Source organism: Phoca vitulina, unplaced genomic scaffold (genome assembly GCF_004348235.1).
Source record: "Phoca vitulina isolate PV1807 unplaced genomic scaffold, GSC_HSeal_1.0 scaffold82, whole genome shotgun sequence".
NCBI lineage: Eukaryota > Metazoa > Chordata > Mammalia > Carnivora > Phocidae > Phoca > Phoca vitulina.
The window spans coordinates 1,320,039-1,336,942 of NW_022589785.1; the positions used below are offsets into that span (position 1 = coordinate 1,320,039).

Sequence of the window (16,904 nt, forward strand, 5' to 3'; positions counted from 1 at the left end):
GAGGGCACGTTCTGCATGGAGCACTGGGTGTTATACTCAAACAATGAATCATGGAACACTACATCAAAAACTAATGATGTAATGTATGGTGATTAACATAACATAATAATAATAAAAAAGAATATGCAGAATATACAAAAAAAAGAAATTTGTCAAGGTTTATTAAAGAACATTAAATAGGAAAAAAAAAAGAATGAGGAACTGTAAATATTTATTGCAAAGTATTTTCTCATCTCCTGCGGCTCATTGGAGCCTTATGAGCAAGGAGAGAAATAGGGCAGGAATATTAAGTTACAGATATGGAAACTGAGGCTCAGAGAGGTTAAGTCACCAGCTAAGGTCCTGGGATGGTGTCAGGTGTCAGAGTGAAGGCTCCTAAGTTTCATGCCCTGCCCCTCTCCCCACTCCTGTGTTGAAGGCACCCCTCTCCTCTCCTTCCCCAGCCCACCTCACCCTCTCCATCCTTTTTCTACCACAGTCTCTCCCACAACCCTGCAGGGCCTGACACAGACCCAGGGCACTGGACCACAGCCCCTTTTCTTTCCCCATTGGGCACAGCCCCAGAGCACACACCAAAGACCAGCTGCATCTTTGTTGGAGGAGAAATACTCTGGGTTTGAGTCACTGTCACCAAAAAAAGCCTGAAAACACAAATTGGCCACATCCGCAGCTTCTGTTCCCAGCTGGGCTTTGGGGCTGAGGGTGGGGCTGAGGCTGTGTTGACCACACCGGGGGTGGGGGTGGGGGTGCAGGAGGTAGAAGTGCGCCCCTCTCCACCACCTACCCTGGAACCGGGGTGACTTGGCTGAACTCACAGGACAATGGGAAGGGTAAATGATCGCTGTCACTCACTACATTGGGACACTCACACAGTGTCAGGCCCATTGCTGCCTTATCTCCTTCAGGCCTCAGCATAATCCCGTGGAGGGTAGTGGGGACCCTTACTCTCCCCACTTCAGAGGTGGGGAAACTGAGGCTCGGAGACTGTACAAGGTGAAAGGGGGAGGTGGGACTCGAACTCAGGCCTGACTGACCTCAAAGCCTATCTCTGTCCCACACTGCTGGGCGTACAGGCTGAACATATCCCTTAGGGGATTTGGGGCTGGTAAGACAAGAGGCAAAGGGGCCATGGGGGTCTTGTCCTGTGCCCTGACCTCAGCCCACAGGGGTTACTATGTTGCTATGTTACAGTCACTATGAGCAAAGGGACAATTATTCCTGCTTTGCATGGGGGTCACTAAGGCCCAGAGAAGCCCAGACAGTCAGGGGTAGGCAGTGGAGTACGGCAACAAAAGCACTGTGGGTGACACCGATTGACCTAAGTTGTATCCAGGCTCTGCCACTTACCACTACGTGCTCGGCCAAGGGACTTAACCCCTCCGAGCCTCCGTTTCCCCAACTGTCAAATGGGCATAAGAATAGTCCCTACCTTACATAGCGATCATCTAGGTAAAGCCCTCTGTCAGTGTCTGGTACCTCGTGGGTGCTCAACAGATGCTTATTATTTCTCGCAGGGCTGCTTGATGCCCAGGAGAGGGGATAACTCGTGGACCCTTGGGCCCTCTGGTCTCCTCCTGCCCTCAGTGATGGGCAGGGTTCCTTCTATAGAGAGACAGCATTTCTCCCCCCGCATCATGACTCACTGTGAGTGTGACCTGATGCTGATCAAATCACCTCTCTGGACCTCAGTTTCTTTATCTGTAAAATGGGAAGGGGAGTAAGACCTCCCCCCCGAGTTTGAGATGAAGACTGGAAATAATATACGTGACTCAGCTAGCATGGTGGGCAGGCATGGAGCAGGTGCCTGGTAAATGGTGGCTACCGTATTTCCTTATTATTATTATTTTACCCTGGCGCTGGGAATGTCCTCCCCCGCCCCACACTCACGGTCCCAAGGTGACGATGAGGCTGCGCACTCGGTCAAAGCCACGGTCTCCCAGGTTCAAGCACTCCCCGGAGAATTCCACACAACGGCCCTGGAAGTTCTCCTGCTCGAAGACCACCAGCTGCAGAAGAGAGAATCCCCGTCCCGGGGAAAGGGGTGCAGAGTGAGTGGGGGAGGTACACCTCCCATCTGGAGAGGCTCCAGGTCAAAACTTTGTTAAATATAAATATAAATATAAATATAAATATAAATATAAATATAAATATTTGTTTATATAAATAAAAGCAGGCCCGCACAGATCATATGAGAGTGGGCCATGAGCCAGATTCTGTGAAACAATCCTGTCCTCCCTTCCTTCCACTTCCGAACTTAGTATCTGCACCATCATTAGGGACTGATGGATCTTCCTTCCTTCCTCTGTACTGTTCCTTCTGCCTGGAATGCCCCCTCCACCATACATCCCCATCTTGGAGTTCATGTTCCCTGTCTTGCTCTAGGCTCAGATGTCACCTCCTCCAGGAAGTCTTCCGTGATGCTCTCGCCCCATGTGGGCTTGGTTGAGTGCTCCTGCACTGTGCTCAGCCCATTATTAGCACAAGTAATACAGTCACTGCTGCTTTGCTTCTGGGTCTCTCTCTATGCACCCCTTTCCCCCTTTATTCAACCTCCAAAGACCAAGAGCTCCTCCAGGGTGGGGTATGGGTTGATCTAATTCTGCACCTCCAGCCTCAGCCTCAGTATCTGCCACAGAGCTGATGCTCAGAAAACACTCGCCAGTCCACCTGCCTCAACGTAGGGGCCTCTGCATTGAACTTGGGCTAATTCCCTGCTTCACTGAGCCTCCACTATTTTGGGTTTTCATCTGCTCGTTGTCCCAAGTTGGGGAAACCTTGCCATTCACGTCAACCGAGGCAAATGTCTTCCTTCTCCGGGTCTCAGTTTCCCCAGCTCTACAAGGAAGAGGTTCACATACTCTCGACCCAGCACTCCTACGCTTGTCCTCCCAAGAGGATCTCTGGTATGTGGGTCTCAGGAGACACAGATAAGGACATCCTGGCCCCAGTGGACAGCAGAGCAGAGCTAGCAACCACCCGGCGGCCCCGCTCTGAAATATCAGACAGCTGCCAACACGAGTGACCCCCAGCAACACACAGCAGTGAAGATGACTATTCGCGATCTCATAGTAGGTGAAAAGGAAAGAGAAAAACCCAGAAAGATGGCATATGGCCTGTTTCAAGAAGTTAAAAACACGTAAAACACCAATAAAGGAATTTCTTTTAAAGGAATATGGCGTAAACATGTACCTAGGTGGATGGCGGGCAGGGGTGACTGAGGCAGCTGCCTTGAGTAGGGGAGAAGGGTGGTGGGCTCATGGGGCAGGGGGTAACTTCAGAGTTAGAGGGTTTTTACCCGGTTCTGGCTTTCAATGGGGGGGGGGGTGTTTGCAGGCGTAGTTGTATTATTCAAAGCTAAATACAAATGAACGATTAACGAAGTAACGGAACGACAAAAGCCGGCCAGGCGTGGACCCCATGAGAGCTTGTCGTGAACCCAGCGTTGAGAAATGACCCCAGCTCTGCGCACCGGAGTTTGAAACCAGACCAACCCTAACCCCAGGGGACTGGGGAAGCACTTTCAGTCCTCACTGCTTCGAAGAATTTTCAGGAAGGTCTGAGGTCACCTGCTGCTCCTAGAGTACCTCTGGGGGGGCTGGTGGTTTCTGGCTTTTCAGAAACTCTGAACCCAGGCTGGTGCAGGCTGGCGGGACTGGTAAAGGGAGGAGAAGAGCCGGGGAGGGGAGAGGGGACGAGGGGAGAGGATGTGCAGGGGTGCGTACCTTGAAGCTGCCTGGAGGCAGTTCCCCCGCTTTGGTCGTTGGCACGGATGCTGGGGCCAGGGCGGGGCCAGGGCCAGGGGCCGGTCCTGTGGCCGGGGTCCCTTTCCCCTTCCCATCAGGCCCTGGGTTCACGGCAGCCGTAGAGGAGGCCTTCACAGCCTGAGACATGGTCCCCACCTACAAACCTCTGTAAAGAAGACTTTGGCCTAGGTCACTCAGGGATGGCACCCTCAAGCTGTCCCCCCAGCCTCACATCCCGCCACCAGACGTTTGAAGCCTTCTTTGAACTCATTTGCTCGCGCTCGCTCTCTCTCTCATTCTAAATTCCTTGTCTGAGGACCACGCGTCCCTGAAATGCGTTCCTCCGGGCCTTCTAACAGCCACACCCTCCCTTCCAGCCCCACTCCCCAACTATCTCCTTCCTTCGTGCCCCGTAGAGCTGTGCACTCCGCTCACCGCACTTCTCTGCTGGTGTGATATCCATTAGCCCCACCAGATTAACAACAACATGACCCCTTTGGGAGTATTTGGGGTACTCCAGGCTTGTTATGCCCATGAATGAACGCTGACCCCGTGCAGTGGGTGCTGTGTATCCCCGCTGAGCTCGGAGAGGGGAGGAGACCCGCCCAAGTGCACCCTGCCACTCAGAGGTAGGACTCCAGTTTCAATTCAAGCAGATGGACCCAGCAACAGGGTTATTAATCGCTCTGCTGTTTCCTTATTCGGATGAATCCACCCTTTGGTCCCCAGCACTTGGCCCAGCAGCGTCTCCCATAGGAGATTCTCCACTGACACCTGTTCAGGGAATGAAGGCATGCTGGTTCCTGACTCCGTTCCGTCTGGCATTGTCCAGGACTGGGTGTGTGGGTGCAGACACAGGTCTGGGACTGGGGCATAAAGGGGAGCCAAGAGGATGGATTCAGTGTGTGTGGGGGCGGGGGTTCTGAAATGGGGACTATGCGTGGGTGACTGGCTGGAGAGGGCTCTGGTCAATGCGTCTAGTTCCTCATTGCTTTGGGGTCACGGATGCCTTTGAGTATTTGAAGAACGCCTTGTCCCGGGCCCCCTTTAATTTTGGAGACAATTTCCAGGGATTTGAGGACCCCCTGATAGCACAGATTGAAACCCTCTGGTCCAGCTGATGCCTGAACACTTTGTGTAAGAAGGAGTTCGTTGGGGCAAGCAGATCCCTCCCCCACCTCCCCTGAGGCCTGTCCTTCCTCCACTGTGCTCTGCCCACTCTGGGTAGGCCAGACATCTGGGCCACATCTGTGACTTGCTTACCCCCCCACAACCCCCACGTCACTCTGTGAATCAACATTCCCCTGAGCTAGCAGTTGGGCTCCTTCCTTCCTGGGGATGTTGATGTTCTATCTCTCTCCCTCTCTCACTCTCTCTGTTTTTGTCTGCTTACTTTGATCTTCTCTCTCTCTCTCTCTGCCTTTCTGTCTCTTCTGTTATGGCTCTCTCGAGCTCCCCCTCTCTCTGCCTCCCCTCTCTCTGCCCTCCCCTCGGGCTCTCAGCAGCTGCTGGGTGGCCCTCTTACCTGGGGACCTGCTATTTCCCGCTGAAGGACAGGCAGGCGGGCAGGCGGGCGGGCTGGTGCAGTGGGTGACTGGGGGCCGACCCCCCATTTTATAGTCTGGCAGACACCAGGGCCCATGGTCTGTGGCACAAAGCGGGAGCTGGCTCAGCAGGCTCCAGGGAGGAAGCGGCCCCCGGGGGCCCTGACCTAGCCTGTTACTGTGGAGGGCAGCACTTTCCATTGTGAGCCCGGCTCGCGCAGCAGAAACCCTGGCCCGCTGCCGCTCCATCTCGCCCTGGGCCTGGCCCCAAGCCCTAGGCCTTTCTCCGAAACCCCAGCTGGGCTGGGCCCACGGGGTCCCCGCTGGCTGCCAATCCTGGGGCCGAGGCAAGGGGAGCCCCAGGGGGGCAGGCTACTTGGGTGACAAGGAGCACAGCAGATGGGAAGATGTTTCGTGAAGGCAGATGTGGGTGTGTGGTCAACAGCCCCACCTGCTGAGTGCTCACCGTGCGCCGCGGTAGACGCCCTACCCGCCGTCGTGGTCAAGCCCCAGGACGAGCCACCTTATTTGGGACTTTCAGTACCCATTTCACAGATGAGCCAAGCGAGCTCTCTGAAAGAGGTGTCAGAGCCAGGAACCGCCCCCAACAGGCTGGCTGGGGAGCCTGTCTGCTTCATTCTCACGCTATCTGACCTTGGCTCCGGCCTGACTTTCTGCTCTCCCCCCGCCATAGAGATCAGGATAGAGGCGGGGGGTGGGGGAGCTGTGCTCGGGTGAGTTGAATGTTCAAAGCCTGAGACTTGTTCCTCTGCCCACACTGGGCCTAGATTCTTCCCCTACTCCTCCCTGACCTGCCTGTACAACCTCGCCTCCATACTCTGACCCCAGGGACAGAGCTGGTGGCCCTGAACATGCCTGGCCATCTCGGAGCTTCCCTGGGGAAGCCCCAAGCCCCACCATTTCTTGTGCTCTGTTGGACCCCAGCACTGAGCACAAGGGTCTGGCACAGAGTGCACCCTCAATCAATTTGGGAGGACTAAGTGGTCCTGCCAATGGCTCATAATGGAAGCTGGGGTACAGAGGGAGATAGGGGAACCAGGATGGGGGGAGAGAAATAGGGTGACTGGCTGGGAGAAGTGGAGAGTCACAGAGAAAGAAAGAAAACGGAACTGCAGAGGAACAGAGGGGGAGACGGACAGCGAAGGGGAGGAGACAGAGAGACAGAAGTCAAATAGAGCAATAAAAACTCGGAACAATGGAATAGACGCCAGGAGTCTTCTCATCCAATTCCTTCCTTTCACAAATGGGGAAACTGAGGCCGAGCTGGAACAGGTGACTTCTCCAAGGTCCCACGGTGTGAACTCACAGTAGAGCTGGGGAACTGTTGGGCCAGATCAGCTTGAGGTCTGGCTCCCTGGCCCTAGGTGCTGGTGGTGGCCCCGGTTCCTGCCTCTTTCGTGGCAGGCGGGACCCAGCCCTCCACAGAGCCCAGCTCCGTCCTTGAGATCACCATGGCCTGGGGCCAGCTCTGCCGGCTCTTCCTCCACCCCCAGCCCACATCCCCTCGCTTCCCAGCCTCCCCCTTGGCCTTTCATCCTGCGCCAAGGCCTGGGAGGGGGGCAGGAACCACAGGATGGGGCAGCCGCTGGAACGGGGGCCAAGATGCCTGTGGTTGGTGGCGGGGGAACCCACAGGTCTGGGCTTCAAGGCCAGGCTGTCTGGGGCAGTTCCATGGGCCACCTGCCAAAGGGTGGGGGCAGAGGTAGGGGCTGGCCCCCCAGGCTGGGTGGCTACACCCTGAGCATTTTACTGACTTGGGTCCTGTAATCCTTACTATGGGCAAGTCCCTTCCTCTGCTCTCAGCCTGTTAGCTCATCGATGAAATGGAATCAGGAGTCACATTCTAACTCCTGAACCTAAGCTCTTTTTTTTTTTTTTTTTAAGATATTATTGATATATTTATTTGACAGAGAGAGACACAGCGAGACAGGGAACACAAGCACGGGGAGTGGGAGAGGGAGAAGCAGGCTCCCCGCTGAACAGGGAGCCCGATGCGGGGCTCGATCCTAGGACCCTGGGATCATGACCTGCGCCGAAGGCAGTCGCTTAACGACTGAGCCACCCACACGCCCCTGAACCTAAGTTCTTGAAAACGATGCACTCCTGCTTTTATATGAAGAATTATTTAGTAGTATTTTTTCAGCTTTATGGAGACACAGTTGACACATAACACTGTGTAAGTATAGGGTATATGATGCATTGATTTGATACATGCATAAATCGCAAAATGATTACCACCATCGTATTAGCTACCGCCTCCCATCAGATCACACAATTACTGTTTCGTCTTTGCGGTTGAGAACACTGAAGATCTCCTCTCTTAACAACATTCAAGTACGTGATGCAGTATTATTAGGGATAATCACCATGCTGTACACTACATCCCCAAACTTCCTAATTTTATAACTGGGAGTTTGTCCCCATTTCCTCCACGCCCCAACCCCTGAAACATCATTTTACTCTCTGTTTCTGAGTCTGTCTTTCGTAATCTCGTATATAAGCGATATGATACAGTATTTGTCTTTCTCTGTCTGACATAGTTCAATGAGCATAATGAAGTCCATCCATGTTACTGCAAACGGAAGAATTTTCTTCTTTCTCATGGCTAAGTAATATACATACATACATATATATATTTATATATGCACATATACATATCACATCTTCTTTATCCCTTCATCCATTGGTGGACACTTAGGTTCTCCCCATATCTTAGCTATTATGAATAACACTGCAATCAACACGGTGGCACAGATACCTTAACAGTAATCATTTTTTTATTAGCAACGATGATGACAATGAGGAGGCACATAATGCTTTCTGTGTTTCAGGAGCAGTTCCGAACAGAAAGTGCTTTTTGTGTGTAATTCACATTTACCCTCATAATACCCCGATCTCTTACGCTAAGCCCAATTTATTTATTTATTTTTATAGCCATTTTGTACACGAGGAAACTGAAGCTCAGAGAGATTAAGTCACACGCTCGAGGTGGGATGCAGACCCAGGCTGCCTGGCCCCTAGCCTTTTATCTTTCATGGTAGCCTTTCATCAGAGTCATGCATTTAATAAGGCTGCATGTAACCAGCCCAGGAGGGAGCTAATGTAGCCATTTTACAGGCCAGGAGCCGAGATCGGACATCCTCCAGGTCACCCAGATGTTAGGAGGCAGGGCTGGATTCCACCCACAAAAGTGGTCTTGTTTCCAGCCACGCTCTTTCCTACGCCATGAGAGGCCCCTCTTGGGTCAACCCAGAGGGTAGGAGCGGAGGGAGAGGGTATTCAAAGTGAGTTTTACAAACCCTGGATACCTGACAGGTGTGCTACTGTTTGCACAGCACGTTCACACCCACCAGCTCCTTTATTCTGCCTACAGAGCCATCTGGACTCCTTTTTGAACTCTGTGGGTTCTGGAGACCCTGGCTCAGCCTGCCTTTCTTGCCTGGATCCCTCTTGCAGGGTCCCTGAACTCCAGCCCAATTGGGCTACCTGCTCTTTCTCATACATATACCCCAACTTCCCACCTCCACACTTATGCTTAGAAGAAGCATTCCTTGCATCTCACTTTGTACAAATCCTCCTCGCCCTTTGGAGTCTAGGTTAAATGCCACTTCCAGGGGCACCTGGTGGTTCAGTCAGTTAGGCATCTGACTCTTGATTTTGGCTGGGGTCATGATCTCAGGGTCATGGGATGGAGCCCTGTGACTGGCATGGGATGGAGCCCTGTGACTGGCTCTGTGCTCAGTGCGGAGTCTGCTTGTTCCTCTCCTTCTGCTCCTCCCCCCACTCATGCTCATTTGCTCTCTCTCTCTCTTTCTCTCTCTCAAATAAATAAATAAAATCTTTAAAAAAAAAATAAATGCTACCTCCAACATGAAGCCTACCCCAATTGCCCCTGATGGAAGAGGAAGGGGTGTGGGAGGAGGAAACGTACAGGCATTTGTTGAATGTATTCTCTGTGCCAGGCATGTTACATAACCTCACAACAACCCCGTGATGTGGTTTATCCTTGTCCTGTTTTATAGGCAGAAATTGAGGAGAAAAGACCTGCCCTGGGTCATGCAGCTAGGAAGGGTGAAGTTTTTAGATTCCCTGGCCAGTGCTCATTCTCTTGCTCCAGTCAGGAGTCCCATGGAGCTGATTAAGATAGAACTTCCCCTTCTCTTCTTCATGGCTGATCCCTGAGGGGGGCCACCTGACCCTTTCCCTTCCAGCTGTAGCCAGCGCTGCTGACACCTCTCCACTGGGACTTCAGCCAGGACTGGCTTTTGTTTTGGCTGCTCGCATGCTGAGTCGGAGCTTTGTCTCCCAGGGGCCCTCTCTCCTCTCTGCCTATAAGAGCCTGACCTCGGCTCGTCCCAGCACGTTCTGGCATATTCTCTGGGTCCATCTTGGTAAGTCCCAGGCTGGGAGAAGGGGTGGGATCCACGCTCTGAGCAAGCATCTTGGGAGGCGGGGAGACCAGGTCTCCAGTCCTGGGGATGTCACTGTGCCACCCTGAATGTCATCCTCACCCTAACCAAGGTCAGGCCCCCAATGTCAAGACCAATACCCGTCACCCTCATTTAAAAACAAAATTATCCTAGAGTCCTGTTAGCCTCGATTGCCACCATTAGAGACTTCTTTGTGTCAGGTGCCGTCTTAGGGAGGCTCTCTTTAAACTTAGCACCGCGGCACTGGCTAGCATGATCCGTCCCACTGGGAGCCACAGAAATTGTCCCATAGTGAGCAGATAAATTAATACAGAGTGGGGCTCAGAGGCAAGGGGACCCAGAATGGATAAGTTTTGAGATGGTGTATAGGATGCAAGTAAGGGAGATGACATTCAACACGGATGGAAAGTCACACATTGGGAAGGAGAGGACTAGCCCAGTCATACCTGGATCCCATCTGGATCCTGACCTTGCCCAAACTAGACTTTATCATCCAGAAGGACAGCAGACGGTCAGAGCGACAGGTTATCACGTTCTTCTCTTGTGTAGGAAGCTGGCAACATGACCCTGCAGTGCACCAAGTCCGCAGGACACTGGAAGGTAGGAAGAGGCACGGGGCAGGGGGGGTGGTGTCTGAGGAGTGAGGAGGGTTCAGAAGTCAAACCCAGGTCCAGGGGACCCCCTCGATCCTCCTCCATTGAATCCCCACCTCATTCTGCGGGGCATGTTATGAGGCCCCATTTTGCAGAGGATGCAGTCAAAGCTCAAAGAGGGGAAGGGACTTGCCCAAGGTTGCACACAGGGTCTCGATTTGAACTGGGGTCTTCTGGTCCCCAGATTTAACCAGTGACACTCTGGCAGAGGTGACAAACTGGTGATTGTACACAGTCTTTGGAAATGGTTTCTTTGGTCCCCTCTGTGTTAAAAAAAATTTTTTTTTTGAATTTGTCATCAGCCTTTAAAAACCTGGAGGGTCCACAGAAAAGTCCAGATATAGCGATTGTCTTGAGAAATTGGAAAATCCGGCCAGCATTCCCAGGGGGCAAAAATCGGTAGTGCTGAGCAGAGATCACCCATTTATGGGTTCTGTGCTTTCCAGTTTGTGGCCCTCCCCCGTCAACTATCTGGCCCCTGGAGGCATCTGAGTTTGCAGTCCTTACTTTACCTGCCCTGCTCCACCCTTAATCCTGGGGTGAGGTCCTAATCCCTCATCCTCCACAGGACTCTGATGCTGGTCTCCACCTTTTCTCTCTGTCACAGATTGTGGTGTGGGATGAGGAGGGCTTCCAGGGCCGGAGGCATGAGTTTACCACCGAGTGCCCCAGTGTGCTGGAGCTTGGCTTTGAGACTGTGCGATCTTTGAAAGTGCTGAGTGGAGCGTGAGTCTGGGGGGGACCCGGTGCATCTAAAGAACTGACTTTTTAATTAAATTAAATTAAATTTTATATGTTTAAATTTAATTAGCTACATGTGGCCAGTGGCTACCGTATGACTTAGACCGATGACTAAGGTCATCTTGGGTGGGGGGGGGGACAGGAAAGGATCTAGAAAGGGGTGTTCTAGGCCCTACCTTCCCAGGCTCTAACTGTACCAGCATGCCTTCCTTGGGTCCGAAGTGCTGGGGAGTGTGCAAGACAGTAGTGTAAGGTTAAGCAGGTTGTGCACTGCCCAAATGTACAAATCATCATTCACACAGATCCTGCCTATTGGATGAGGCAGCCTTGTAGGGGCAGACTTTTAGAATCAAGTGTTGGGTGTGAAATGTCCCTCTTAAGCATAAATTGAAAGAAAAAAAATCACTTGCCAAAAATAGAAGGTAACTATAAAAATATATATAGTAAAAAATAATGCTATTAATCTTTAGTTGACATTGTTGCCGGAGGCTCTGAGCACAAGATATGTTGTGTTAAAAGCAAAAGAGAGAGATTAATGAAATGTGGAAGTATTAATGACATACTAATATCACACTGAGGCTTCTATCTATATCAGCACCTTTTTCTGTAGCACTTTCTGCAATGATGAAAATGTTCCACGTCTGCAGTATTTGAAACACTGCATTATTTGAAACACAAGACCACTGAGGACTTGAAATGTAGCTGGTGCATATAAAGAACTGAATTTTTAATTAAATTAAATTAAATTCTTTATGTTTAAATTTAATTAGCTACATGTGGCCAGTGGCTACCATACTGGATACAAGTTTCTAGAAGTTTGGGAAGTAGATGGAAAGGAGAGCCATGTTCTCTCTATGTGATTTGGAGTCACTTTATATTATGCCTGTGAGTGCCACTAAGGTAATCTTGGGTGGTATTTATGCACCTCACAGCTGGGGGAACAAACTCTTTTAGCTTCTGCTTTGTACAGGTGGGGAATTGGGGATCAGATGGGAGCAGCAACCTGTCCAGGGATATGTCCAGCAAACTGATAGATTTTGCCTGGAAGGAGAAAATAAGCTCAGGTTTATTACTTACATAAGACAGTCTGTTACTTAAGTAGACAGCAAATGCAAGGTCATCATGGTGGCAGCCTCCTGTGTGTGTCCCTCGTCCCACGGGATGACACCAAAAGGGACCAGATGACAGCAGGAGTGGTGGGCACCCTGCTGGTGAGGACCCAATCCATGCTTCAGCTGTGGCTTGAAGCTGTACCCTCCAGGGTAGGGGTACAGGGGTACAGGCTCCTCCCTCCTCCCAGTGTGACAACTAAAAAATGTCTCTAGGCTTTGGCTAAATGCCTCCCAAAGGGTAACTCCCAAATGATAACCATTGGTCTCGAACTCGGGATGAGGGGTCTCTTACCTCTTGCACTCTCTACCCTCTATCCACAGGTGGGTAGGCTTTGAGCATGCTGGCTTCCAAGGGCAGCAGTACGTGCTGGAGCGGGGCGAGTACCCGTGCTGGGACGCCTGGAGTGGTAACACCGCCTATCCCGCCGATAGGCTCACCTCCTTCCGACCGGTGGCCTGCGCTGTGAGTCCTGCCACCATGTTGTCCCAGTGGGGTTTAGGAACTGACCATCCCAGAGTTCAAATTCTCATGTCACTTCTTCAAGCTCTGTGATGGGGCACCCTTCCCTCCCCTCTCTGAGCCTTGGTCTCTTCATCTTGAAATGGGGCTATGTCAGGGAAGAATAGGTAGCATCTGGACCAGACCACCGCACACATTGTGACCCTCACGACTTTGGTTATGATATGAGCTCCTGCGTGTTTTATGTCCCTCTGTTCATGACTCAGGGGATACTGGAGAAGCTGAGTGCCAGAGGTGGCAGGACAAGATGGGGAGGAAGGTTCTATTTCTTCTTCCTGATTCATTATCAGTGTTCCCGATTTTATACTCTAGTTACTGTTTATGGAGTATGGGTGGAGGCGGGCATGATTATCTTTATCTTACAGATGAAAGAGCTGAGGCTCAAAAAGATGTATTTTTTTTCTTCAAAAGCAACTTTCATTAATTTAAAAATCATACAAGGCGCATAGATTTATCACCCAACGTTCGGAAAGAAACCTGATGCGGCAGAGTAAGAAAAGTCACTCATACCCACACATCTGAGACAGAAGCCCAGTCTTAACAGTGCTGGAGACTTCCTTTGGTCTTGTATGTTACTCACAGATCCTGCCTACACCAGCTGATACTGACATCTGTGTCTAAATCTGTCCACCTATATCACCTGTACCTATGTATCTAGGCACACTTGCAACTTTGTTACAAAAATGGAATTGAAATGGAACAAGCTTGGACACCAGCTTGTCTCAACGGGCAATAGATCACAATCATCCTCCCGGGTGATTAAATCTCATTGACAGCATCATTGTTCATAGCTCCCCAGTATTTCAAGTTGTGAGTAAGTTCATTTGCTCCTGTATTCCACAATGGTCCAGGCATTGCGCCGATACAGGGACCCACGGTGGACCGTGATAGATGCTATCCCTGATTTCACGCAGTTTACAGCTTCTGATTTCGTTTTGTCCTCCAAACCATCCTGACAAGTGGAGGCGGTTAGTTTCATTTTATGAGTACGGAAACAGCTGAGAAACGCTATGTGACATGTCTAGCTGGTACATGGAGAGTCAAGATTTGAACCCAGATCACAATAATCCTCTTCTTACCTCAGTTAACCACTTGATCCCCCAGTTGGGGACATTCAGGTTGAGTCCCTTCCTCCCTCCCTTCCTTATCTTTTTATTTATTTTTAAAGATTTTATTTATTTATTTGACAGAGAGAGACACAGCGAGAGAGGGAACACAAGCAGGGGGAGTGGGAGAGGGAGAAGCAAGCTTCCTACTGAGCAGGGAGCCCGACAACGTGGGGCTCGGGATCATGACCTGAGCCTAAGACAGACGCTTAATGACTGAACCACCCAGGCATGCCCTTCCTTATCTTTTTAATTGTTATCTCCAAGGCTGGGATAAACATCCTTGCAGCTTATTGGTTTCATAGTTGTTTTCTCTGTGTACATTTCTGGAAGGACAAATGGTATATACCTTTGGTAAGGTTTTGTTGCCTTATTACCCTCCCAAAGGGTTTGTAAGAAAGGCTGATTTGGGGGGACAGGAGCAGGGGTGTCAGCAGAGGCTCCTGGGTTCTCATCTGGGTGCTTGGTGGTCCGACCGTTTCCTCTGCCTACAGAACCACCGTGACTCGAGGCTGACCATCTTCGAGCAAGAGAACTTTCTGGGCAGGAAAGGCGAGCTGAGTGATGACTACTCTTCCCTCCAGGCCATGGGCTGGGATGGCAATGAAGTGGGCTCCTTCCATGTCCACTCGGGGGCGTAAGTGAATCCAAGGCTCTGCCTGGCAGGGAAAGAGAGGCTGTTGGGAGGGGTAGGGATAACTCCTGTGAAAACTCTGTGCTGGGGACTTTGGGGCCCTGATGCCCACATTCCAGAGGAGGACACTGAGGCACAGGGAGGGATCAGGCAGAATTTGTGGGACCATGAGTGGCAGAGTCCCATATCAAACTGATACCATGCCCAAAGGATATTTACTGACCCTTGTCACTAGCTTCAGGCACAGCTGGATCCAGGTGCTACGGCAGGGGTCTGTCTTTCTCCCTCTCTTGCTCTGTCTGCCTCACCGTGGCTATATTCTCAGGCAAGCTCTTGTCAAGCAAAGGCAATGGGGCAGCTTCATCCTTACTCCAGCCAGCCCCAGGGAAAGAGAGGGCCTCTTTCTTAGCGATTCCACCAAAGGTTCTAGGAAAGGCTCTCATTGGCCCAACTTGGGTCATGTGCTCAATTTTGACTCAATTGTCCTGTGCAGGAAGGGGGTGGTCTGATTGGCTAGGACTGGTCACATGCTCGTTGCCAATTTTCCCACATTGCCTGAGAGGTGGAGGGGTGGCGGGGTCTCTCCCCCGGAAGAGGAGAGAACCGATGCCCAGCCATGAAGAAATAGGTGTGGCTCAAGCAACCTGCTCCAAGTCCACCAGGAGCTAGGTGACTGAATCCAGCTTCAAGCCCAGAACTGACTGACCCTTCCCACCCTTTCCCCCAGGGGCTGGCAGGTGAATGCGAGATGTGAGGTCTTCACTTAGGGAGGACATTACAGTCACCTTCTAGGTGCCGTTTGGCTCCCGGCGGGGGTGAAGATGGGAGGTCGTTTTTGTTGTTGTTGTTGTTTTTTTTGTTTTGTTTTTTTTTTTTTAAGATTTTATTTATTTATATGACAGAGAGAGACACAGCGAGAGAGGGAACACAAGCAGGCGGAGCGGGAGAGGGAGAAGCAGGCTTCCCGCCGAGCAGGGAGCCCGATGCGGGGCTCGATCCCAGGACCCGGGATCATGACCTGAGCTGAAGGCAGACGCTTAACGACTGAGCCACCCAGGCGCCCCTGTTGTTGTTTTTTTTAACCGTCAGAGAATCTTGTTGTTCCAGAGTAGGATGGACCTCTTGTGATTCTTGAGTCCACTTCTTCCTTATAGAGGGGAAATGGAAGCTCAGAAAATGAGACACCAATTCTTGTCCAATCCTGAACAATGTAAGGGTCAATGAATGGAAAGAACAATAACCTTTTCCTTGGAAGGGCTTCTGGCTAAGGGAGGAGGGGAAGGAATAAGATTCCTCCTTCCTCCCTCCTTCCCTCCCTCCCTCCTTTCCTTCTTTCCTTCCTTCCTTCCTTCCTTCCTTCCTTCCTTCCTTCCTTCCCTCCCTTCCTCCCTCCCTTCCTTCTTTCAGTATTTATTAGCCCCTCCGCTGTGCCGGGCATTGCACTCTGCACCAGAGATCCCAATGAACCAGACACACACACACCCCTACACTCAGGAGCTCACCTGCTGTCAGAGGAGGCTGACATGTTACAAATAATCTGATAATTGTCTAATTATATGAGAGCTACAGAGGACCAGTAAGAGTGTGGCCTGACTTGGAGAACCAGTCCTCAGAACAAGCTGAGACCCGAAGGATAAATACAACTTGGCCAGTGGCTGGGCAAAGAATGGTGGAGTGGTGTTCTTGGCAGAGGGAACAGCATGATCACAGGCCCAGTGGTGGTGGGGGAGAAGCAGGGCACATTCCAGGCATCGAAGGAAGGCCAGGACGGCTGGAATGTGTATGCAGCACAGGTCCCTTGGTCCCCGTGTGCTCACCTTGCTGGTGCTTCTCTAGGGTAACGGTCTGCCTCTTCCCTTCCCCAGCTGGGTTTGCTCCCAGTTTCCCGGCTACCGAGGCTTTCAGTATGTGCTGGAGTGCGATCACCACTCAGGCGACTACAAGCATTTCCGAGAGTGGGGCTCTCACGCCCAGACCTTCCAGGTGCAGAGCGTCCGCAGGATCCAGCAGTGAGCAGGGGGACCGGCGCGGGGCTGAGGAACAAACGCGTGCCTGTCTGGATGGAGGAGCTGTGGAGGTTCTTCTGTGCCCCCTTCTCTGCCTTCCCCCGTGGCCCCTGTGAACCCAGCAGCCATGTGAGCCAGTTCATGCACCGTCAGCACGAAAAACAAAAAGTAATAAAAAAGAAGGTCTAGTGCTAGCTTGTGCTTTTCAATTTCATTGATCCTTCCAAGGAACCGATTTTTCCGCTTTGTTGATTTGTTCGACCATTTGTCTGTGTCCTGCTTCGCTGAGTCTTACTTTTCACTGTTTCTTTGCTTCTATTTACTTTGGGTTTACTTTATTCTTAATTTTTCTAGCTTGTAAGGGTAGACTCTTGGATCATTGATTGCAGGTGCT

General features: G+C 51.3%; 2 protein-coding genes across 2 annotated transcripts in view; one reads left to right on the top strand and one right to left on the bottom strand.

Moving 5' to 3' along the window:
• CRYBB1 (crystallin beta B1) overlaps positions 1-5,329 on the bottom strand; it is a 13,431-nt gene extending 8,102 nt beyond the window's left edge. Inside the window, exons 1-3 of the mRNA XM_032395104.1 lie at positions 5,269-5,329; positions 3,723-3,909; positions 1,888-2,006 (exon numbers count right to left, since the gene is read on the bottom strand). Coding sequence (XP_032250995.1) covers positions 1,888-2,006; positions 3,723-3,890 — 287 coding nt within the window. The 5' untranslated portion in view covers positions 3,891-3,909; positions 5,269-5,329. The remainder of the gene's footprint in view (positions 1-1,887; positions 2,007-3,722; positions 3,910-5,268) is intronic.
• Positions 5,330-9,658: 4,329 nt separating this feature from the next.
• CRYBA4 (crystallin beta A4) lies at positions 9,659-16,704 on the top strand. The gene is made up of 6 exons (XM_032395027.1): positions 9,659-9,699; positions 10,288-10,338; positions 10,999-11,117; positions 12,566-12,707; positions 14,365-14,507; positions 16,370-16,704. The coding sequence occupies exons 2-6, from the start codon at positions 10,300-10,302 to the stop codon at positions 16,515-16,517; spliced, it is 591 nt and encodes a 196-aa protein (XP_032250918.1). The 5' UTR covers positions 9,659-9,699; positions 10,288-10,299; the 3' UTR covers positions 16,518-16,704.
• The last annotated feature ends 200 nt before the right edge of the window (positions 16,705-16,904 follow it).

What these genes read in the sequence shown, in the direction of transcription:
- CRYBA4 (XM_032395027.1), top strand. Translation starts at nt 10,300, where the DNA reads ATGACCCTGCAGTGCACCAAGTCCGCAGGACACTGGAAG. An exon ending in AGTCCGCAGGACACTGGAAG is followed by an intron (nt 10,339 to 10,998) that starts GTAGGAAGAGGC and finishes TCTCTGTCACAG; the next exon opens with ATTGTGGTGTGGGATGAGGA. An exon ending in TTGAAAGTGCTGAGTGGAGC is followed by an intron (nt 11,118 to 12,565) that starts GTGAGTCTGGGG and finishes CTCTATCCACAG; the next exon opens with GTGGGTAGGCTTTGAGCATG.